At 31.5% G+C, this 24,693-nt stretch overlaps 2 protein-coding genes across 2 annotated transcripts, besides 1 other annotated feature; one reads left to right on the plus strand and one right to left on the minus strand.

The window, feature by feature from the left end:
* Positions 1 to 4,482: 4,482 nt before the first annotated feature.
* NUU61_006549 (uncharacterized protein) lies at positions 4,483 to 4,750 on the plus strand (the record flags this gene model as incomplete). The annotated part of the gene is made up of 2 exons (XM_056657077.1): positions 4,483 to 4,617; positions 4,664 to 4,750. The coding sequence occupies 2 exons, from the start codon at positions 4,483 to 4,485 to the stop codon at positions 4,748 to 4,750; spliced, it is 222 nt and encodes a 73-aa protein (XP_056509877.1).
* A 6,894-nt stretch (positions 4,751 to 11,644) lies between these two features.
* Positions 11,645 to 11,686: a sequence feature (Short protein (NUU61_006550, KAJ5091680.1) was converted to a misc_feature.).
* A 7,757-nt stretch (positions 11,687 to 19,443) lies between these two features.
* Positions 19,444 to 19,653, minus strand: NUU61_006551 (uncharacterized protein; the record flags this gene model as incomplete). The annotated part of the gene is made up of 1 exon (XM_056657078.1): positions 19,444 to 19,653. One exon carries the CDS (start codon positions 19,651 to 19,653, stop codon positions 19,444 to 19,446), a length of 210 nt encoding a protein of 69 aa, XP_056509878.1.
* Positions 19,654 to 24,693: the final 5,040 nt, after the last annotated feature.

A 24,693-nucleotide genomic window follows, 5' to 3' on the forward strand; every position in this document is an offset into this window, starting at 1 on the left:
GAAAATGGTTGAATAACCAGGTGAAAAAAGCGTGCAAGATATTATTGATGTTGAGGCACAAAATTGATGGCGATAAAAACGTAAGTCAACGGGAAGAGTAGGCGGTGGGATAATTGAGGGCCGGTGAAAAAGCAAAGGGCAAGAAAATACGGTGGTTAAAACGCTATTTTGTGCCTTATTCCCCTGGCCCCTAAATTCTTAGCCCGCTATTTTGTATTTTCTATTTTGAACATCGCCTATCAGCTAAAGAGGTAGGGTGTTTAATAAATATAATTAGGTAAACAACACGAAATTCTGGGGTATTGATAGGGGCACCTCAAGATTTTCGCTATTGACACCTCATTATATTATGTAATACTCATTTTGACTTATATAATCTTTTTTGATCCATTTTCTAATCACATGATCCTCTTATCCTAACCACCAAAAACAGATTACCCTATTTGGCAATAGGGCAACTTCGACATGTATGCCCAATTTCGCCGCAATTCGAACACTTTGGGGGCGCCTTCCTTTTTTTGATTGGTCTAGCCCCCTCGCTCCCATCTAATATCTGCGTAGATTGCCTTTTTGGGAAAGCAGCAGGCTGAATTCGGGGATTTAGCAGTAGCTGCCAGGCGATATCAGATGAATCTTTAACCCTAATTCGCTAGAATAGATGAATATCAGCCAATGGGATTGCTTCTTTTTTTGCGAGCAAATCAGCAATTCGATACTTACATAGTAACCCTATAGTACTTGTCTAATAATTGGTGTATATACCAAGAGGGGCCTCTAGGGTAGCCCTACTAGCATAGATTCGCTGTATATCAATCTACCTTAGCGAATATCGAGATACTCGCTTATTGAGAAAGGTATATAGCCAATCAGATGCTAGTATCAGATATGTTATCTAATCTACTTTAATCTGATATTCAATTAGATTATATTGGCTGGTGATAGCCTTATAAATAGACTTCCATATAGTAAGTAAATCATTAGTAGAAGTATTTATATACTGTTTTAGGACCGAATACGCCCCCTCGATACGTGATGATGCATTATTACCAAAATAGGTAAGGTTTTTGGTCTAAGCATAGACAAATCTCTCTTTATAGGGTAGCTATATATCTACGAGATAGCGTATAATTAGTGGATAAGATCTCCTATAGGTCCGATTAAGGTTATCAAGATTAACCTTATATTTATCTTCGGTAGATAATTAGACTAATTAATACTATACACGTATAAATTCATCGAATTAGGGAGTATTTTCGTCTGATTAGCTAATATCTCGTTTTACCCTCGCTAAAACTACTTTATTGATATACCAAATATATAGTAAATATAGGGTATGATACCCCTAGATACTATATATCGCATTTATTAAAGCTAATTCGCGATCAGTTACCAAAATCGGACAAAAATCAGATTCAGATAAGAGATTTAGCTAATCAAAAAAGGTCTAAAGCACCTAAATATAGCTTATTTCAACCTTATTAGGCATAAAACATAGAGCTGCAGTAAATATATGGTTTGATAGCGTTATACCTACTATATAAAATAGAGGTATACCAAACCGATTAGTCTTATATATATAATCTATAATAAAAACCTTAAAATATTAGCCAATAAAATCATATAAAAATAGATGAGATAAATACCTTATTATATAAATTGGCTAATTAAATTAACTAAGGATGAGAGAAAAGAAAAAATTCGATATACCCTATATTATCTTACTTGAATGAATATTTATAACCTTCTGAATCGAGTAGTATCTGTAGATATTTAAGAATACTACGTTCTCCTATCTCTTTTTGTCGAATTTCTGCTCGTATATTATAGATATCGCGTGGTATGATTTGTTGACGAGGGGACTCGCTATATAGCGTACTAATAATATGCTTCGGTCTAATAGTAGAGAGTCGTTGAATTAAGGTTTTCTGCGCTAGGGTAAATTAACGTGCGATTAGGTACGCTATTATATCTTGATTAGCAGAATGATTATACGCGGGGTTCTTTACCTGAAGTAGCCAATCAGAACTCCTCTAGCGATTTCTATATACCAAAAATAGACAATTTTGCCGCCGAGTACTCGTTTTGCGCCTTTTGGCGCCTGTAGGCGCTTGTATTCGGTCCGAATATACCCTAGATCTATCGCAGTGGAGATAGACTTGCCTATCAGCATTGGACCGCTTAATAGTAGTAGCATACCCCTGCGCTATACCCTATTGGCGCATAAAATCGACCAATTCATCCCGATTAGGGAAGGTTCGTTGTGGTGGGGGCAGCAGATCGGTAGTGGCAGCGGCAGGCGAATCAGTATGCGAATCGGCAGGCGAATCAGCAGGCGAATTGGCGAGGGGTCTAGTAGGCAAATCGACAGTCGAATTGCCAGTAGTGGCAGCAGAGATATCGGGGGGAGTAGCGGCAGTAGGGGTGCTGGGGGTAGGCATAGCGGGGTTGGTTTGCATGGTATGCATGATAGAGCAGACGAAGCAGATAGGGTATGCAGAAAGCGAAGAACTAGTAGGGTAGTAGTAGAAGAGAAAAAGAGATGAAGCAGAATATTAAGTAGATATGTAGTATATAGTTGCTATAGTGATGAAAATTGATTATATCAGCGATTTTGCTTATGTCAGAAAATGAGGTGTTAATAGCGAAAATCTTGAGGTGCCCCTATCAATACCCTGTCCCAACTCTTTTAGTTTTGATAGAGAGATAATACTCCGGCGCTCTCGAGAATGTTTACTTACCTTATTAATTAGCTTAAGATAGACACTCAAGACACTAGACGCTTGGCACTCTGCATTTTGTGGCTCGCGTTATCTCCGTTGAAACCGAATAGTTGGAATTTTCCAGCCAGGTAAATATTATGAGAAGAAGAATATTAATAACGCTTAATTTCGGCCCAACACAAAAATTAGCCTAGTACTAAAATTCACCTACTTAAATTTTCCAGTCTTCCTTTATTCCTTAGTAGCTAATATTCCCTCTCTCGAATTTTCTAACCTAGCTGATTTTTCCCTTCCTAATATTTCCTCTCCCACATTTTCCTAACTTAGTAATTTTCCCCTCCTAATATTTCCTCACGTGATGTCGGCGGACGAATGAAGAGAACGAGAAATTTAGGAAGACTAAATTGTGGTCAATAAAATCATTTGTCTGGAATATTCAAGTCGTTAGGTGTTAGGACCGGAGATATGTAGCGAAGGTTTATTCAAGTCGTTCGGTTCAGAGGTTCGCCTAGGCTAATGGCCGTGGCAATATAGACACGCTATGTCTTCTAGAGCGCAACAATTGTCCATCGCCATTGGCAACGTTCTTACGGTGCCAAGACTATCGCCCCACACAAATCTAGAGAGGCGTTGCTCCTTTACCTATTTGAACTGAAAAGGTGCGGCGTTTTTCTAGAGCGTAACATACCTCGATCACCTTTGACCCATGGCTTGCGAGCAAAACTCGTGGCCTGTTGCGAGTATATACTCACCATCCCCACTGCTCCCCTTTTTAAGATCACGTGCAGGTCCTAGTACCCTGGCAACCCCCAGGTCTATAGCCAGAATTACTGGTGACGTGCGCTTCGCACGCTGATGCCCTGAAATGATGAAAAGGAAAGGTAGGGACAAGAAGTTAAAGTAAAAGTCACATTGATTTGCTTGACTGATACTTGGAATGCAAGTAAGCATTGACCAATAAGGAGGTAGAAAGTATCTAACTAATAGACGCAACACCTTAGAAAACAGGAAAATCTGTAATCTGTTACTATAATCAACTATCGTATTTTGATAGTACAAGATCAAGGGGGCCAGCCTCTGGCTTGGTGCTGTACAGTGTTGAAATGGTCGCAGCATTATCTTGCGGCACCCATCCTGAATCGCATAGGGAGGAAATCCCAACCAACGTTCTGAGCACCATTTCGGGATCCCTTTGAACTGAAACAGTATAGCAGTTTTCTGCACGTCATTTTAACCGCGTGTGCCGCAAAAATCATGCTCTTCAAAAGTTCAAAATTGAACTTGGAATAATTGAACATAAATTTATTTTCCTTTTGCCTGTCTAAGTGCTTCAACTGCCCGTGGAAATGAAATACCCCGCCTATTTGTTGACCGTAATATCCCGGTAATCACCATCATAGTTTTGCTAGGGCGATTTTAGCTACGCGCCGTTTTGGTGTCCACTTACGAGCTCAACACACAAATAACCACGATTTCCTTCTATAAGAAAATCGTGGTCTTTTGCCTGTTCAAAAATTGAAAATTCCCCTTTACGTATTAGTAGCATTTTCATTTATTTGGCTTTTTCCTATTAACGGATCTATGCCTTATAAGAGCACCCGTTTCCTATACTTTGCCCCTATAAGTGCATTCACATTCATAGCGCCTACAAAGAGCAAGGCAATCACTCGCAATAGCTACTATAAATTCTACTCGATCTAATTACTCCTCCTCAAAGAGAAAATTGATACGCCAAAAACAATACCGTCGCAAAACAAACCTGATGAAAAAGGCATACGAATATAGTAAGATATGCGACGCCGATGTATGCGTGGGTATTCGCATCCGGGAGACGGGTCAGGTACATATTTTATCCGTAGATGCTTCGGGGTTTTGGGCTTTTCTTACTTCACAATTAGTACGTTGCGGGATCTTCCACTAGTGAAAGAAAGCTGACTTGTCAGAGCTCCTACTACCCAACTCCAAGTTTGATTACAGACCGGGACTTGGAGAAGACTGGGGAAGACATAACTGTCACCACCGCGCGATGAAGATTTCGAGACACAAGTACTGCGTGTCAGACTATAAACATGTTACAGTTCTATTTCTTCTACATTTTCCCTGTATTATTCCATAAAATTTATTAAAAGAAGACGATTGCTTCGCGATTTTAATCTCATACATACAATGCCATCATGGTCTGCCCTACGACGGGCTCGATCGAGAGAAGCAGCTTTGCTTGTCATAGCTTAAAGAGGGTAAAAGCGTGGTCGCTTGTGGTAGCTTAAAGGAAACCGTGGTCCGTCTCACGATAGGCTCTATCAAAAGAGGCAAGCTTGCCTGTGATAGCTTAGAGAGAGGGGAAACCGTGGTCCATCGTACGATGGTTTCTATCGGGAGAGGTAGGCCTACTTGCGATAGATTAGAGAGAGGGAAAAACCGTGGTCCGTCTCACGATAGGTGCTATCAGAAGAAGCAAGCTTGCCTATGATAGCTTAGAGGGGAAAACCGTGGTCCATCGTGCGATGGTTTCTATCGGGAGAGGCAGGCCTACTTGCGATAGCTTAAAGCGGGAAAACCGTGTCCTGCGATGGCCGTGTGATAGCTGCGTGATGGGCTCATGATCGGGCCGCTGGGAGAAATTATTTGCTCTCATCTCTCGGCCTTGAGATCTCCGTGTCAGTCTCCAGCCCAAATAGTGCATCTTTCTAGAGCATTTCTCTGTCTCACTGATGCGACATTACGGGTAAAATAGGAATCCCCGGGGGGGGATTATAGAAAGACTGGAAGTTTTTAGAAGAGACCAGCTCCGCCAGTATATTGCTATCACCGAAAGCAAAGATAAGGAAAGCCTAAGCTCTAACCCGGTCAAATAAATATCCACGTCGCTTCTGACAACCCAAAATAATAACAAGGAGCTATATGGGGCCAAGTGCAGATGGAGGCAAGCGTGAGACGATCCCATACGCTCTTTTCGCATGATTCATTAAAAGCGCCTTGCTCCCAAGTTCTTTTCCGTAGACAGTACACTGGCTATATATGTCTTTCGGGAAAGGTTTGATATGTATATTCACGAAGTGCCGGGTAAGGGAGCTAGGGTTCTTGAACACCTCTAATCGCTTTTTTCCCGGTAGCTTTGAATTCCCAAGACAGAGAAAGTAAATCTTCGGTCTTTCACCTAGAGATTTGATACAAACTGACGCGATCGCTTGTCGAAGAGCGCTCTTACTCTTGTCTTTAGGGGAGGAATTCAGTCGTTTAGCGAAGGGAGCGGATAGTAGAGTATCCACGGTATCTACGGCGTCACGTTTTTTGGAGATATAGGGCCGCGACGGAGCACCCTCCTCCATATCACAGAATACAATCATAGCATTGATCGCGGTAATCCGACGCCGATATTCTTTTTCTACCGTAGTACCCGGTATAGTAAGGACGGTATCGATTAGTATTATATAATACGGGGTTATATATCCGGTATGCTCTAGAGCATCTATTACTTCTTCGTCTACAATCTTCCCGGAAAGTTACCGTTCGCTATTAATAACTAGCTGCTCGTTCTTATATCGTTCTAGGTTCTCGCGGATTAAACAGTTCCGTTGCCGCCCTTTCTTATTTTATAACTCACAGAGGGCCCTTTGATACCGCCGCTCCGTACACTCGAACTTTTTCTGGGATTTCTTCACGCTCTTGAGAGCTTAAGAAAGAGGCGTCGAATCATTTTGTGGAGAGTCGCCCTGAAATGCTTTTTGGAATGCTTCGTTTATATTCTTATAAGCCCGCCTATTCCTATCCCGAATATGCCTTCGTTCATCTACCGCCCCTTACAGAGTACACACACACGGAACGGTGTTAATAGATCTCAAGTCTTCTAGCTTGTAGGGTCTCCGGGGATCAATAGACCGGCTTATAGAGTATATAAAGCGTATAAGCTGCTTCTGGGCCGGTAGGCCTCTAACAATCGCTTACGCGTTAATATAAATACCCATACTATAGTGCCGAACGAAGATATTAATGTTAGTATACTACAGTATCATATTCTATAGTTCGTTAGATATATCGGCTGTTTTAAATCGACCGGCGAGATTAACTAGGAATCCAGGGAGAGAAGATAGAGACACTCACGACTATTATTAAACGCTTTAGCTGCTCCGTATCGAAGGCTATACGGCTTCGTGACCTCTGCAAAGCTAGTAATTTCACTATCTCGTTTTATCCGATATCGCAGCGATCCCTCGGATAGCTACTTTTCTAGAATAATACGAAAACTATCTATTTCCTGAACCGGCTAACAGAACATAAATAGACATGGACAGACCCGTCCCATGGGTCAAAGATCTTGACCCATGACCCAAACCCACGACCCATGGGTCGGGTCAATAAAATCCTGACCCGCCCATAGGTTGACCCGTGGGTTAACGGGTCAACCTATTTTTGACCTATTTTAGCATAAATTTCTTAATTAGGATAGATAATTTGCTTACCTTTTTTAATAATACATTATTATTAAATACTATTTTTATTCTAATATAACTTATAATTATAACTCTTTATAAAAAGAATATTATATAATAATAATATATTTAGAATATATAATATATTAATTTATTAATTTAATACTTTAAGGTAAGAATTATATTTTATAATAAATAGATATAGACGAAAGAAGATATTAGTTAACTATTTCTTATACTAAACCTAAAAATATATATTTAAAGTCTGTAGTAGTACTTCTACTTTTTATATAAATAAACTATATATATTAGAAATAATAAAATAGATATAAATCTAATATCTAATATTTCTTTATTAATATATAAGTATATTATAGTCTTATTTATATAAAAGAATTATTTTAAATATTTTTTCTAAATTTATATAAAATAACAATATTGGCTAGTTAGGTTGAAATTTTTTGGGGATAAAAAGAAAAATCTTAGGGTATTACTCTTACCTAATTATTTAGATTAACGGGTTAGCCTATAGGTTGACCCGTTAATCTATTTCTTACTATCTAATAAACTTTATATATATTAGTAGAGCCTATTCTAATTAGTTATAAAATTTAGTATTAGGATAGTACTGAATTCTACCTACTAATAAAAAATAAGTATTAGACCTATATTCCTCTAAATCTACGATAATTTACCTTAGATTATTTTTCTATATCTTAAGTCTCTCGTTATAAAAAGATTATATAGTCCCCTTTTTACTAGATATAATAAAATATATACCTTTTTATAGTAGTCTTTCTACCTCTATTAGAATCAGGGTTTTAATCTATCTACGCGATTATTTAAAACCCCGGTTTTAATCTATCTACGTATTTACTTATAGCCCCGGTTCTAATATACCTACGTAAAAAGGTTAACTAGTTAGGTTGAAATTTTTAGGGGATAAAAATAAAAGTCTTAGGGTATTACTCTTACCTAATTATTTAGATTAATAAGTTAACCTATAGATTGATCTATTAATCTATTTCTTACTATCTAATAAGCTTTATATATATTATAGTAGAGTATCTTCTGATTAGTTATAAAATTTAGTACTAGGATAATACTAAATCCTACCTACTAATAAAAAATAAGTATTAGACCTATATATTCCCCTAAATCTATGATAATTTACCTTAGATTATTTTTCTATATCTCGAGTCTTTTATTTTAATATACTATTACTATATCTCTTCTATATCTTAGTTATCTACCTCGTACCCTCCCTCTTTTATTAAGAGTAAAGGGTTTAAGTTATCTATTTTCTATTCTAATCAATTTCTTGATACCCTCTCAGAACCACCAAAAAGCTAGTAAACTAAGCAAAGCCTCTCTCCTATTATACTACTAATACTAAAACGATCCAACGATCGGAAAAAGACCTAGATAATTTTTAATAGTATAAATAAAGCAGAGTTTTTAAACTAATAGCTTAATACCTAAATTAGTGATTCTTATAATATTATAAAGAAGATAAACTAGGAGGGTCTACAATAGACTAATATATAATCGTATTTTAATTAAATTATATATTTAGTAATAAGAGAGCCAAAGCTCTTATATAAATAATATAGTAAAATTATAGACTATCTAGTCTATACTAAGAATAGGATAATAGGTCTCTAATACTACTAGAATCGGAGTATATATTAAAAAGGCTAAAACACTACTAAATATTTAATAATCTAACGTCTTATAGAATATATAATATATTATATAGCTATTATTTAATTTATAGGCTAATCTTTCTTAGGCTAAGAACTCCCCTCGAATAGCCTAGCTAGTTATTTAAGAGCTATAGAAGTAATAGTTAATTACTATAATAACTACCCTATAGCTTCCTTTTTAAACTATTAAGTATCCTAAATTCTAAGCCCTTCTTTAAATAATCTAATTATTATTATTTATCCTTAGTTTCTTTTCCCGTTAAACTATATAGCGTTAAATCTAGGGAATAACCTAAGATTAACAAAAAGATTTACTTCAGAAGCTTCCGTCTAAGACTAAACTCTCTATTAATCTTAACTATTAGATATCGCTATTTTAATAAGTATTTATAGCTATCTCTAGCTATTTTATTAATATAGACTAGAATTATCGAGAGGTTTTACTTAGCTTTAAACCTATTTCTAGTATATACTCTAGATAGAATCTTAGTATAATCCTTCTTAATATCCTCTAGAAATATTAGATCGAAGACTAAGTATTTATAGTAACGACTAATAATATATCGAATAACTCTACCCTTATTTTAAGTATCTAAGATTCTATTTAATTATTAGATATTAACTCTAAGATAATAATTATTCGGGTTCTATATATTATATATATAATTTAGTTAAATTTAAAGTAACTATTTAGCTAGATAAAAACGAACCCTTAGAACGAGGTAACTAAGACTATTTAGTCTAAGGAATATATCTAATATACCCATTAAAAAATACAAAAATAAGATATTACGATAACTCTTATAAAGATATATATCTATACTCCTTATTTATTAGTTAAAATACTAACCTACTTTATATTTTAGATTAGAAACCTTATAATCTTTATTAATATAAGCCCTTAACGTCGGGAGTCCTTTCTTAGTCTCTAGCCTAACTACCCTCGATTAGTTTTAATTTAAGATATCCGAATTAGATAGAATTCAACCTTTTTAATACTCTAGTATATAAAGTAGTTATAACTAATCTTTAATCGATTTTACTCTAAATATAATTATCCTTATCTTAAAATTAATATAGATAAATAGCGTTAGATCGACTATCTTCTTAATATTACTTAGTTATTTTTCTAATTTACTATAGTCCTCTTAAAAATAAAGGATATTACTATTTATACCGTCTTTGCTATCTATAATAAACTATTTAATTATCTTAAGAGGTTAATTAGATAACTTAGTAAAAAGAAGGTTAAATAGAAACAATAGATATATTAAGCCCTTAAATTAGCTAAGGATAAACTCCGTGAGTATTACTCTATAATAAATAATAAAAAACTTAGTAATATCTATATAATTAATACTATCTTAGCCCTTTAGTATAAGATTAAATTTTTTTAAACTAAAGACTAAGACTACCTTTAGATAGATTATAGTATCTAATACTAGCGAAGTCTTAAGGATCGGCTTCTAAATTACTAAACTAATAATATTCTAAGCTTTTAATTACTATCTAAAATAAAATAATCTTATTAAACTAATAAGCTTAATATATTTTTAATAGCCGATTCTTCTACTTTAAGCTCCTAATCTAAGATAATATAATATATTAAAAAAGATAAATTTCTATATATACCCCTATTAAAACTAGGGTTCTAAATAATTACTTAAAACCCTGGTTCTAATCTATTAAGTTTTTATCTTTCTACCCCTATTAGAACTAGGGTTTTAAAGCCTACCTTAGAACCCTAGTTTTAATAGGGGTATTAGTTCTAATCTATCTAAATATTATACTAATTATTATAATCCGCCTTTTATCTAGATACTATCCTAATCCTATCCTATTAGTTCTAGAAGGATTATTAATATAAATTTCCTACGTTTATAAACCTCGCCTATAATCTCTTTTTAATCCTAGCTACTAATACTAGTATTAAGCGATTATTTAATTCTATATATAATATTTACTATTATTAATAAGAGACGCTAAATATATCTACTATATAGGATCTAATAATATTTATATATATTACTAAATTCGAAGTTAAAGAGAAGTAGCTTATATTTATTTAAGAGTTTTAGGAGTAAAATAAATTAGAAATTATATAGAAAGAAAAAAAGACCTAAAAGACTTATAAAAAGATTATATTAATTAGTGATAATAAAAAAGAGGATACTATAGATCTAATAATTATAGTTAATATATCTTATTAATTATAACAAAAAAAGTTAAGAAGTAATTATAAAGATAATTATAGCCTCCCGCGGATTTCTAATAAGGTTCGTAAACGCCTATAAGTACTTAATAATTATAAGCTTTAAAATTAAAATCGATTAATATTTAAAATAATATTCTCTAGAATTACTTTTTAAGAATTATTCTCCTAATTACTATAAAAAATTATTTAACTAAAATAAATATAATACCTAAAAATATAGCTAAGAATAATATAATTTATAAAAGTTATATAGTTAACAAAGTATCTACCTAAATAGGTTAAATAGGTTAACCTATTAACCCGCGGGACGGGTCAAAAAAATCTTGACCCGCCCACAGGTCAAGAGGTCTGACCCACAACCCGCCCATAGGCTGACCCACGGGTCGACCCATATAGGTTGTCCGTGGGTCTATCCAGGTCTAAACACAAACTAATCGAGGATTTTATCTTTTAGCTTTAGTTCCTGCTCGCCGAGTCCGTTTAAGATACTAAGATTATAAAGATTTTCTAGGTAGTCCACGACGCGTCTATCCTTCGAAAAGTTCTTGAAAGCTCTAATACAAAAGAGTATACCTAGGAGAAAAACGTAGGGATTAAAGACGAGCGTCGGATCATAGATAATTTCCGGGATAGGGAACGTATTTCTATAATAGCTAATTAGCTAGAGATCTATAGAAAGGTCTTTATATAGTTATAAGATAAAGGGAAAGGAAAGAAAATAAACGGGAATAGAGAGGGGAAGAGAGGGAAAGGAATATACAGCTCCTTCTTACTAAGAAAAGTCTTCGTGAATTCTAGCGTTAGGTAAATAAATAACCAAAGGCGCCCTCTATCCAGATCCCGGATTAGCGTTAACGAGAGGTCCTGATAACGAAGGTTTAGAAACGCCCTAGGTCGGCTACCGGTAATAATAGCCAACTAACAGAAAAGAAGGAGTTAGATTCGGAGCTAGCTATAGGGGAACGTTATCTCGGTTATCGAAAGGATTATACGGGCGAACTCTACGACGTCCTCGATATATATAGTCGCTTTCAGTCGGCGCCTAAGATAGAGCTTCTTTTCTTTAGCAATAATCGCGAGTACCTAAGGGCTATTAGCTAAGGTATAACCCTCCTAGAACACTAATAAGTAGCTTATATCCTTGATCTTAACAATAGTATCTTTACTAAGCCCGTGCCCGACTTCGGCCTTATAAACTAAGTACCACTACTTCTAGAATATCTCCAGCGAGCTCTTATACTTAATACCCGGTATACGTCGACTATTCTTGCTCCGTCGCTAGCCACAGCGCTAAGAGAAAAGAGCTTTTAAGAATCGCACGGTCTCAGCTGAATCGGAAATCTAGTAGAAGTATTCCACTAGATCTTGATTTCTATCCCGACAGAACCTAGTGGAATAAATAATCTACCAGTCAGCGCTAAAGGTAGATTGCCTAATAAAAAAAGCTTACCGGTCCTAGTAGTTCCGGGTTTTATTGTAAAGGGTCTACCAAGATGGCAAGGCATGAAGTTATTCCCAACTGACGGAAGGGGTGAATTAGGTAACATCACATGATCCTAAAGGAAGTCGGAACTTATTGCTTGATCCACCCTATAGTAGAATGATCACGATATATAACAGAGACCCAGTCGTTTATATTATCGATGATACGTGGAGTTACGAAGATACTATATAATAAATTAATACTCCTATATCTAGCTAATAAGATAAGATTTAGTCTTGATAGTAATAAAGATATACTATTTTCCTTTACTCCTTCCCTTATTTCTTTATCTAATCGATAGGCCTTATACCCTAATAAGTATATTCTTTATAATTCTAAATCTTCCTCTTCGATTACCTAAAGAAATAAGATAACCCCACAGACCTAATCTATTATAATACGCTAGAGTAATATTTCTAAAGAGATATCGTAAACCTCTCTATCCGAAACTAATTAGACTTAATTAGATAAAGATTTATAGACTACCTAGGAAACGATCGAAAAACTTTAATATCTATAAGAGCTATAATAAATAGCCCGATAAATAAGAAGTTAGCTTAAATAAAGAAATACTACCGAACCCTTAGCAAATTAATAACGAAATCAGGGTTTATCCCTTATAGAAGATAAAGATAAGATCTAGATTAGAAATATCCTAATACTCTTAATCTACTCCTCTCTTTAGTAAAGAGAAAAATAGCTCTTAGACCTCTCTTTTATTTTTAAAGAAACGCTATAGAAGTATTGTTACGAGAAACGGCAAATTATCGTAGCCCTATTATATATAGAACCTATCTACCGATAGAGATAATACCGGTATATTACCGAGAAATCTAAGGAAAAACAGCGAAATATTAATACTTCGTGGACTTATTTCAAGAATTAGACTCTCTCTCTTATTAAAGATACTATAACTCTTAAAATTAATATTATAGGATAATTATAAAGAGCTTACTAGCGTCTAAAATAGGATCCGCGAGAGTTTTATATATTTTTAGACTTATTAGAGCGATACTTCCTTTATTAAAGTAAGAAAGAGAGGGTATTTATAATATTCTCGAAATTCACCTATAACCTTAGGCGATATATATAGGAATATATATATAAGCTACCTAAAAACTAAGATAGGATAGTATCTCTAGCTATATATTACTAGGGATTACTACAATCGACACAAAAACAAAAAGGCCCCGAAACCCTTAAAAGACCTATAAATAAACAATTTCGGATTAATTAGTATCAACCAAACCGCAAAACTTAGGGACCTAAAGAAAAGACCTAGAAAAAGGAAAAGAACCTAACTAGAAGAGATAAAAAAACCCTTCAATATTATATTTATTAAAACGAAACCTATCTCGCTAATTATTACCTTAATAAATTAAATAAAAAAACTAGTATATAAATAATAACTCGGATTAAGTCAGAAAACGATAACGAGTTAGTCTAATTCCTACGCGGCTAACTCTATTACCCTAAATAGGAACTACGACTCGCTTTTATATTCTAGTACTACTACGGAACAAAGTCGAAATATATATAGATATAGATACCTACGTTAAGATTAATATTATTAATATTAAATTCGTAGAAAAGTATAAATTATAGAGAGTAAAACTATTATTAATACTACTCAGAATAACGGATAATCAAGAAACCCCTTTATATAGTATATAGAAGATACCTATTATACTTACTAACTCTTAAGAGACTACTAAATCAATAGTTCGCCTTTATCTCGCGATTAATAGAGATCTTTATAAATAAGGAAGTCTAATCTTACTCTTAATAATAATATTTATTAAGTATCGCGTCTATATTTCGCTATAGAACCAAAGTTAGTAGTTCGAAGCTACTAGAATTAAATTAGTATTAGCTTAAGAACTCGCGAAAGAATATCGAAAATGTATTATTATCTACGCTATCGTAAAACTCCCGGAGGAAATCTAGTTACCCTATAAAGAAGGCGAAGAATCAATTATCTATCTTTCGGAAATCCCCTTAGAACTACGCCGATTTATTAATATCTTCTTAGCGGAGCGATCATAAATCCTTTTATTTAATAATTTATAAGATTATACTATTAAGCTAGAAAATAACTATTCCCTACCTTATAGACTAATATACCCTTTATTATAAAGCGAATTATAAATATTACAAACCTATATTAACGAAAATCTTATAAATAGAAGGATTAGACCCTTAAAAAGTCCTACTAGAGTATTAATCCTTTTTATTCCGAAGAAAGATAGAGGATTATATCTATATATAGACTATTAGGGATTTAATAAGGTTACAGTAAAAAATCGATACCCTTTATCTTTTATTTCGGAGATTTTAGATTAACTTTTTAGAAGCAAAATACTTTAGCAAAATCGATATCTAGGACGCCTATTACTATATTTATATTCGAGAGAGCGAAGAATAAAAGACTATATTTTATATATATTATAATTACTTTAAATATATAGTTATACTATTTAGCTTAACTAATACTTCTACTATTTTTTAGAATTATATCTATACCGCCTTACGGGGATTACTTAATATCTCTTATATCGCGTATTTAGATAATATTCTAATATTCTTATTAGACCGCGAGTCGTATACTCGTTATATCTAGCAAATCCTTAAAAGAATAAAGAAAATAGGATTTTACGTAAAACCTTTAAAATATATATTTTACTAAGGAAGAGTAGAATTCTTTAGATTTATTATAAACTAAGATAATATATCAATAGACTAACGATAGGTTAACGCTATCGTTTCGTAGCCAGAATCTAAAAGTTACTACGATATCTAAGTTTTTATTAGGTTCTATAATTTCTATCGATAATTTATCTATAACTTCTCTCGTATTATAGTATCTTTGACTATATTACTTAAAAAGAGCAAGAATAGCAAAAAACCTAGAAGTTACTAATTTATAATTTATAAAAAAGTAGCGTTTTAACGCCTAATCGTAGTTTTTTATAATATACCCCTACTATAATACTTTAATCTTTAATATCTAATATATATTAAAATAGATATATTAAATCAAGGAATAATTAGTATTCTCTCTTAACTAGATAACTAAGATTAATATTATCTAGTTACTTTTTAGTTAAAATCATTCTCTAGAGTAGAGTTAAATTATAGTATACTAGACTAAGAACTTTTCGTAATTATATACTCCTTTAAATATTAGAGATAATACTTAAAAAGTAGTAGATTTACTATCGAAGTATTATCGGATTACTTAAACCTTTAATCTTTTATAAAATAAACTAAGCTAAATAGAAGATAGATATATTAGTATATATATCTTATATTATTTAACTTTATAGTTAAGCACCAATTAGGAAAAAGCAATCCTACGGATAGACTTTCGAGAAAACCTAATTCTATTTAGGGGGACGCTCTAAGAAAAGAATTACTCGTATTATTATAAGAATAGATTATAACTAAAGAGCTACTATCTAACCTATAAAAAGCTAGTATTTAAGTAATTATAGTTATAGACCTTATCACTAAGAAGTCCTAGTTTAAATCTAGCGAGATACTTTTAAAGGAAAGCGATCCCTAGTTTAGTACCTATATAGCGAAAAGTAAAAAAGAGTCTATTAGTATAAAAATAGCTAACTAAGCTATCTAGGAAAAACTTATAAAGAATAAAAGAATACCCTAATATAAGATATAAGGTATTTATAAAAAAGAGTATACCTACTTAGCAGAAGCTAGTACTAAATTATAGATAATAATTAAATAGATCTAAGATAAGGACCTAGAGATATAAAAGCTAAAAGCCGCGTTAAATCAGATATTCAAAAACTTTAAGAATTAGGCTATTAACCTAAAAGGCCTTCTTCGATTTAAGAATTATCTTTTTATCCTAATAAGAGAGAACCTTAGAAAGAAGTTACTAAATATTTATTATAATAATCTTTTAGTAGGCTATTTTAGGCGAAATAGGACCGAAATACTACTAAAAAAGAAGTTCTACTAGATTAGACTTTAGGATAATATAAAAGAATACGTCTAGATATATATAATATATTAAGGAATAATAATACTAAGGTATCGCTTATATAGTAAACTAGAATCGCTACCGATACTATCTCAGCCTTTTAGCGAACTATTAATAGACTTTATTATAGGGTTACCACTAAACAGAAATAGAACCTAAGAAATTAACACGATACTAATTATTATTAATAGACTAACGAAATAGTCCCTATTCTTCGCTATATTAGCAACGATCGACGCTACAGAACTTATAGAATTATTTTATAATAAAATAGAACTATAGTATAGACCACTAGATAGAATTATCTTAGATCGAGGATCACTCTTCACTAATAAATTTTAGTCAAAGTTATATTATATCAGCTATATTAAACTCCGCCTTTTAATAGTATTTTATCTATAAATCGATAATTAAATAGAAAGGATAAACTAGACGCTAGAATACTATCTTCGCTACTTTATTAATAGAGAATAGATCGCGTGGCTAAAATTGCTAAGAAATACGTAATTTATATATAATAATATCTCTAATATAATAATAGGGAAATCCGTATTCTAGACTTTAATAAGATATTCGCCTAATTTCTGACTATATACTAAGGATGATATACTTTTAAAAGAGGTCCTAGTAATAGAAACACGCGTTAAAAAACTACAAAAGTTAAGGTAAGACTTAATAGAATAATAGCGAAAAGTAATAAAAATATAAACGAAATATTATAATAAAACCTATAAAGAAATATTATTTAAATATAAGGACTTAGTCGCCTTATTAATAAAAAACTTAAGATTAAAGATAATAAAGAAATTAGTACCTAAATTTATCGGACCTCTCTAAATTCTCGAGAAGATCGGATTATAGGCGTATTAACTAATTCTACTAAACTAGTACGATTAAATTTATAACGTATTCTATATATTACTTCTTAAACCCTAGAAATAAAGGGATAAAAAGTAAAACGATAATAGAAGTATACCGATACTAGAACTATAAGATAATAATAAATAAAAGATTAAAAAAGTAAAAGATCACTAATACTTTAATAGAAAATCCTACTTCCTAGTTAAATAAAAAAGCTAGCTATTAGAATATAATTAGTAGATCCTAGAAGAAAATATAACGAATACAAAAAGAGTTATTATAAAATATAAGAAGTAAAGATAAAAAAGATAAGATATTATTTAAAAAGAAATCCTATAAACTAAATAGAAAGCTACCGAAACTCTACCGGAATAATACCGTTATTATTATCGTAAAATAGCGGCACGAGTACAGAACTCTACTTAAAACTTAAGAATAGGAATAGAGAAGTTCTTTTTTAACTATTTTAGGCGACGCTTAGTATTAGGATTATTAATCGGATCGGAGACCGCCGGATTAGGACTATACTTATCTTAGGATACTAACTATAGGGCCTCTAGAAGCCCCTATTTCGCCGCTACCTAGTATATAAAACTATTATCTCCCGGAACTAAACAGAGAAGACGCTAGGACTAGAACTTTTAGAGATACTTCCCCGAGAGATCCTTAGATAGAAAGATATAAATAGTTATATTCTAGCGATAAATAGCGATATACGCTATATAAATCTTATATTAGGCCTACTAAAACGTTAATAAAATTATACTGATACTAACAATCCTACTTACTATAGTCGACTTATAAATAGTAATAAAAGAGAACTAGTAGCGATATATTAACTCTATTATATTAAAGGCTTTTATAAGCTCTATCGTGGCTTTTCCGGCCGCGACTAGTATATCTTCCTTCTATTTATTCTCCTCTTTTTTATCCCCCTCCTTAGAAGTACCCTTAGCTAAAGGCTCTAGAAATTCCTTATTTAGCTAGCTAAGGATCACCTATAGATCGTAGATATCCCTAACTATACCCTTTACAATCTAAAGAATATTAGTATAAGCTAAAATAAAGATACCGCGGAATATACTATATTATATAATATATTATAGGCGGAATACTACCGATAAATAACTAAAGCCGCTATATCTAGTTTATATTCGATAACGAAAGGCGACTTAGAGTTATACGCCTTAATCTTGGTCCGAAAATACTTAGTATATTATAGGAAGGTAGATAAAAAGGTAGTAAAACGCACTAATTAGTATAATAACCGACCCGAATAACGATAACAAGATATAATAATAGTAATAGTCATAGAAAAGGAATAGGAAATAATAGAAGTAACAAGAAATAGAGGATAAAATGTAACGAATATAGTATAAGAGAGAAAAGAAAAAGAAAAAAAGAGTTACTACTTAAAAACATAAATAAAGACTCGAATATATAATTTAACGCGTCTTTATTTACTAGTTAACTATATAATCTCTTTATCACCTTAACGGTAAGATAAACGAAAACCCTATAAAAAGATACCGCGCCGATACGCCTATATTATAGCAATAAAATAAACGCGTTAGTTAAGGCCATCTAACCTTAAAAAGGGGGATAATTATAAAAGGTCTACTAAGATAGTAAGGTATAAAGTTATTCCTAACTAACGGAAGAGGTGAATTAGGTAATATCATATAATCCTAAAGGAAATCGGAACTTATTACTTGATCCACCCTACAGTGGAATAATCACGATACATAACAGAGACCCAGTCGTTTATATTATCGATAATACGTGGAGTTACGAAGATACTATATAATAAATTAATACTCCCGTATCTAGCTAGCAAGACAAGATTCAGTCTTAACAGTAATAAGGATATACTATTTTCCCTTACTCCTTCCCTTGTTTCTTTACCTGATCGACAGGCCTTATACCCTGACAAGTATATTCTTTACATTTATCTAACTTATTCTAAGTCCTAGGACTATATCTTTGTTGTCGGAGCTGCGATACATCGAGATTCTCGGCCTCTTAGAGGTAGTACTCCGGTGTAGGTTGTTCGTCTTTATTATCAAGGATTGAGTTATTATCAGATTCATCATCCGATTCGACACCGCTGCCTAGATCGGGGTCGCTGGAGGAGGAATCGTCCTCGGAAGTATCGTTTAAGAAGATATCGGGGAGATCCGTGCTGGTATCGCTCTTATCGTCCGATAAATCTATTCGTGAAGGGCGAGGCATAGGGAGGGATGTAATAAGAGGTGAACGAGGAACAGGAATAGGGTATAGAAATGATCGAAACTTATATTCTTTAGGAGTGAGCGGTTCGCTGGGGGGATAGGAATAAAGATAGGAGAGTCGTTGGGGAGTATAGAAGGGCGAGCAGCCAGACGCTATGGCAGCGGATCTTTATGGAATCGCACGAAAAAACTGTTTAGTAGGGGTGTTATTTTTGGCTCCCCTCCTCTAGGAGGGTGAGTGAGGCTAAGCGAGGACGGGGCCTGCGGCGGGTATATCACGAGTGGACACCACAGACCAGGCACCACGCATGGCTAATATGAGACGAAGGGTGGAAGTAGGCCCAGTCGGCTGTGGGCATTGGCACACGTGACGCCGAGGCCCGTGCCGGTGAGCGAGACGCTTAAAACGGCGCTAAAAGCGGCTGATTTTAGCCTCTAACTCACCGTTAGACCTAGACAGACCCGCGGACAACCCATATAGGTCGACCCGTGGGTCAGCCTATGGGCGGGTCGTGGGTCAGACCTCTTGACCCGTGGGCGGGTCAAGATTTTTTTAACCCGTCCCGCGGGTTAATAGGTTAATCTATTTAACCTATTTAGGTAGATACTTTGTTAACTATATAACTTTTATAAATTATATTATTCTTAGCTATATTTTTAGGTATTATATTTATTTTAATTAAATAATTTTTTATAATAATTAGAAGAATAATTCTTAAAAAATAATTCTAAAGAATATTATTTTAAATATTAATTAATTTTAATTTTAAAATTTATAATTATTAAATATTTATAGGTATTTACGAACCTTACTAGAAATCTATAGGAGGCTATAATTATCTTTATAATTACTCTTTAATTTTTTTACTATAATTAGTAAGATATATTAACTATAATTATTAGATCTATAATATCCTTCTTCTTATTATTACTAATTAATATAATCTCTTTATAAGTCTTTTAAGTCTCTTTTTCCTTTTATATAATTTCTAACTTATTCTACTCCTAAAGCTCTTAAATAAATATAAGCTACTTCTCTTTAACTTTAAATTTAGTAATATATATAAATATTATTAAATCCTATATAATAGATATATTTAATACCCCTTATTAATAATAATAAATATTATACACAGAATTAAATAATCGCTTAACGTTAACGTTAATAACTAGGATTAAGAGAAGATTATAGATAAGGTTTATAAACGTAAGAAATTTATACTAATAATCCTTTTAGAACTAATAAAATAAGATTAAGATAGTATCTAGATAAAGGGCAGATTATAATAATTAGTATAATATTTAGATAGATTAGAACCAATACCCCTATTAAAACTAGGGTTCTAAGATAGGCCTTAAAACCCCGGTTCTAATAAAGATAGAAAGATAGAAACTTAATAGATTAGAACTAGGGTTTTAAGCGATTATTTAGAACCCTAGTTTTAATAGAGATATATATAAAAACTTACCTTCTTTAATATACTATATTATTTTAGACTAAGAGCTTAAGGCAGAAGAATCGGCTATTAAAAATATATTAAACTCGTTAGTTTAATAGGACTATTTTATTTTAGATAGTAATTAAAAGCTTAGAATATTACTAGCTTAGTAACTTAGAAGCTAATCTTTAAGACTTCGCTAGTATTAGATACTATAATCTATCTAAAGATAATCCTAGTCTTTAATTTAAAAAAATTTAACCTTATACTAAAAGGCTAAAATAATACTAATTATATAGATATTACTAAGCTCTTTATTATCTATTATAAAGTAATACTCACGGAGTTTATTTTTAGCTAATTTAAGGACTTAATATATCTATTATTTCTATCTAACCTTCTTTCTACTAAGCTATCTAATTAACCTTTTAAGATAATTAAATAGCTTATTATAAATAGTAAAGATAGTATAAATAGTAATATCCTTTATTTTTAAGAGGACTATAGTAAATTAGAAAAATAGTTAGATAATATTAAGAAGGTAATCGATCTAATACTATTTATCTATATTAATTTTAAGATAAAGATAATTATATTTAGAGCAAAATCGATTAAAGACTAGTTATAACCGCTTCGCACGCCGGAGTATTAAAAAGATTAAATTTTATCTAGTTCGGATATCTTAAATTAGAACTAATTAAGGGTAGTTAGGCTAGAGACTAAAGAAAGACTCCCGACGTTAAGGGCTTATATTAATAAAGATCGTAAGGTTTCTAATCTAAAATATAAAATAGATTAGTATTTTAACTAATAAATAAGGAGTATAGATATATATCTTTATAAAAGTTATTATAATATCTTGTTTTTATATTTTTCGATAGACGTATTAGATATATTTCTCAGACTAAATAGTCTTAGTTACCTTATTCTAAGGGTTCGCTTTTATCTAGCTAAGTAATTATTTTAAACTTAACTAAATTATATATATAATATATAGAACCTAAATAATTATTATCTTAGAATTAATATCTAATAATTAAATAGAATCTTAGATACTTAAAATAAAGATAGAGTTATTTAATATATTATTAGTCGTTACTATAAGTATTTAGTCTTTAATCTAATATTTCTAGAGGATATCAAAAAGGGTTATATTAAGATTCTATCTAGAGTATATACTAGAAATAGGTTCGAAGCTAAGTAAAACCTTTTAATAATTCTAGTCTATATTAATAAAATAGCTAAAGATAGCTATAAATACTTATTAAAATAATAATATCTAATAGTTAAGACTAATAGAGAGTTTAGCCTTAGATAGAAGCTTCTAAAATAAATCTTTCTATTAATCTTAAGTTATTCCTTAGATTTAATACTATATAATTTAATAGAAAGGGAAACTAGGGATAAATAATAATAATTAGGTTATTTGAAGAAGGACTTAGAATTTAGGATACTCGATAGTTTAAAAAAGAAGCTATAAAATAATTATTATAGTAATTAACTATTATTTCTATAGCTCTTAAATAATTAGTTAAGCTATTCGAGGGGAGTTCTTAGCCTAAGAAAGATTAGCCTATAAATTAAATAATAGCTATATAATATACTATATATTTTATAAGATATTAGATTATTAAATATTTAGTAATATTTTAGCCTTTCTAGTATATACTCTAATTCTAGTAATATTAGAGACCTATTATCCTATTCTTAGTATAGACTAGATAGTCTATAACCTTACTATATCGCTTATATAGGAGCTTTAGCTCTCCTATTACTAAATATACAATTTAATTAAAATACGACTATATATTAGTCCGTCGTAGACCTTTTTAGTTTATCTTCTTTATAATATTATAAGAACTACTAATTTAGGTATTAAGCTATTAGTTTAAAAACTCTGCTTTATTTATACTATCAAAAATTACCTAGATCTTTTTCCGATTATTAGATCGTTTTAGTATTAGTAATATAATAAGAGGGAGGCTTTACTTAGTTTACTAGCTTTCTAGTGGTTCTAAGAGGGTATCAAGAAGTTAATTAGAATAGAAAATAGATAACTTAAACCCCTTACTCTTAATAAGAGAGGGAAAGTACGAGGTAGATAACTAAGATATAGAAGAGATATAGTAATAATATATTAAAATAAAGGACTCGAGATATAAAAAAATAATCTAAGATAAATCATTATAGATTTAGGGGAATATATAGGTCTAATACTTATTTCTTATTAATAGGTAGGATTTAGTATTATCCTAGTACTAAATTTTATAACTAATCAGAAGATACTCTACTATAATATATATAAAGCTTATTAGATAGTAAGAAATAGATTAATAGATTAATCTATAAATTAACCCGTTAATCTAAATAATTAGGTAAGAGTAATACTCTAAGACTTTTATTTTTATCCTCTAAAAATTTTAATCTAACTAGCTAACCTTTTTACGTAGGTATATTAGAACTAGGGCTATAAGTAAACGCGTAGATAGATTAAAACCGGGGTTTTAAGCAATTACGTAGATAGATTAAAACCCTAGTTCTAATAAAAGTAGAAAGACTACTATAAAAAGATATATATTTTATTATATCTAGTAAAAAAGGGACCACACAACCCTTTTACAGCAAGAGACTCGAGATATAGAAAAATAATCTAAGGTAAATCATCGTAGATTTAGAAGAATATAGATCTAATACTTATTTCTTATTAGTAGATAGAATTCAGTACTATCCTAGTGCTGAATTTTATAACTAATCAGAATAGGCTCTACTAATATATATAAAGTTTATTAGATAGTAAGAAATAGGTTAATAGGTTAATCTATAGGCTAACCCGTTAACCTAAATAATTAGGTAAGAGTAATACCCTAAGATTTTTCTTTTTATCCCCAAAAAATTTCAACCTAACCAGCTAATATTGTTATTTTATATAAATTCAGAAAAAATATTTAAAATAATTCTTTTATATAAATAAGACTATAATATACTTATATATTAATAAAGAAATATTAGATATTAGATTTATATCTATTTTATTATTTCTAATATATATAGTTTATTTATATAAAAAGTAGAAGTACTACTATAGACTTTAAATATATATTTTTAGGTTTAGTATAAAAAATAGTTAATTAATATCTTTTTTCGCCTATATCTACTTATTATAAAATATAATTCTTACCTTAAAATATTAAATTAATAAATTAATATATTATATATTCTAAATATATTATTACTATATAATATTCTTTTTATAAAGAGTTATAATTATAAGTTATATTAGAACAAAAACAGTATTTAACAATAGTATATTATTAAAAAAGGTAAGTAAATTATCTATCCTAATTAAGAAATTTATGCTAAAATAGGTCAAAAATAGGTTGACCCGTTAACCCACAGGTCAACCCATGGGCGGGTCAGGATTTTATTGACCCGACCCATGGGTCGTGGGTTTGGGTCATGGGTCAAGATCTTTGACCCATGGGACGGGTCTGTCCATGTCTACTCACTGTGTCATCATTAAGTGTAGTTTATTAAACTAAAAAGAGATAAAGGAGTTATATTCTTATTATTAAAGGGTTATAGACCTTCGATAACTAGTAAAT

Source organism: Penicillium alfredii, assembly GCF_028826965.1.
Source record: "Penicillium alfredii strain IBT 34128 chromosome Unknown utg000009l_segment0_segment0, whole genome shotgun sequence".
In the NCBI taxonomy this organism is placed as follows: domain Eukaryota; kingdom Fungi; phylum Ascomycota; class Eurotiomycetes; order Eurotiales; family Aspergillaceae; genus Penicillium; species Penicillium alfredii.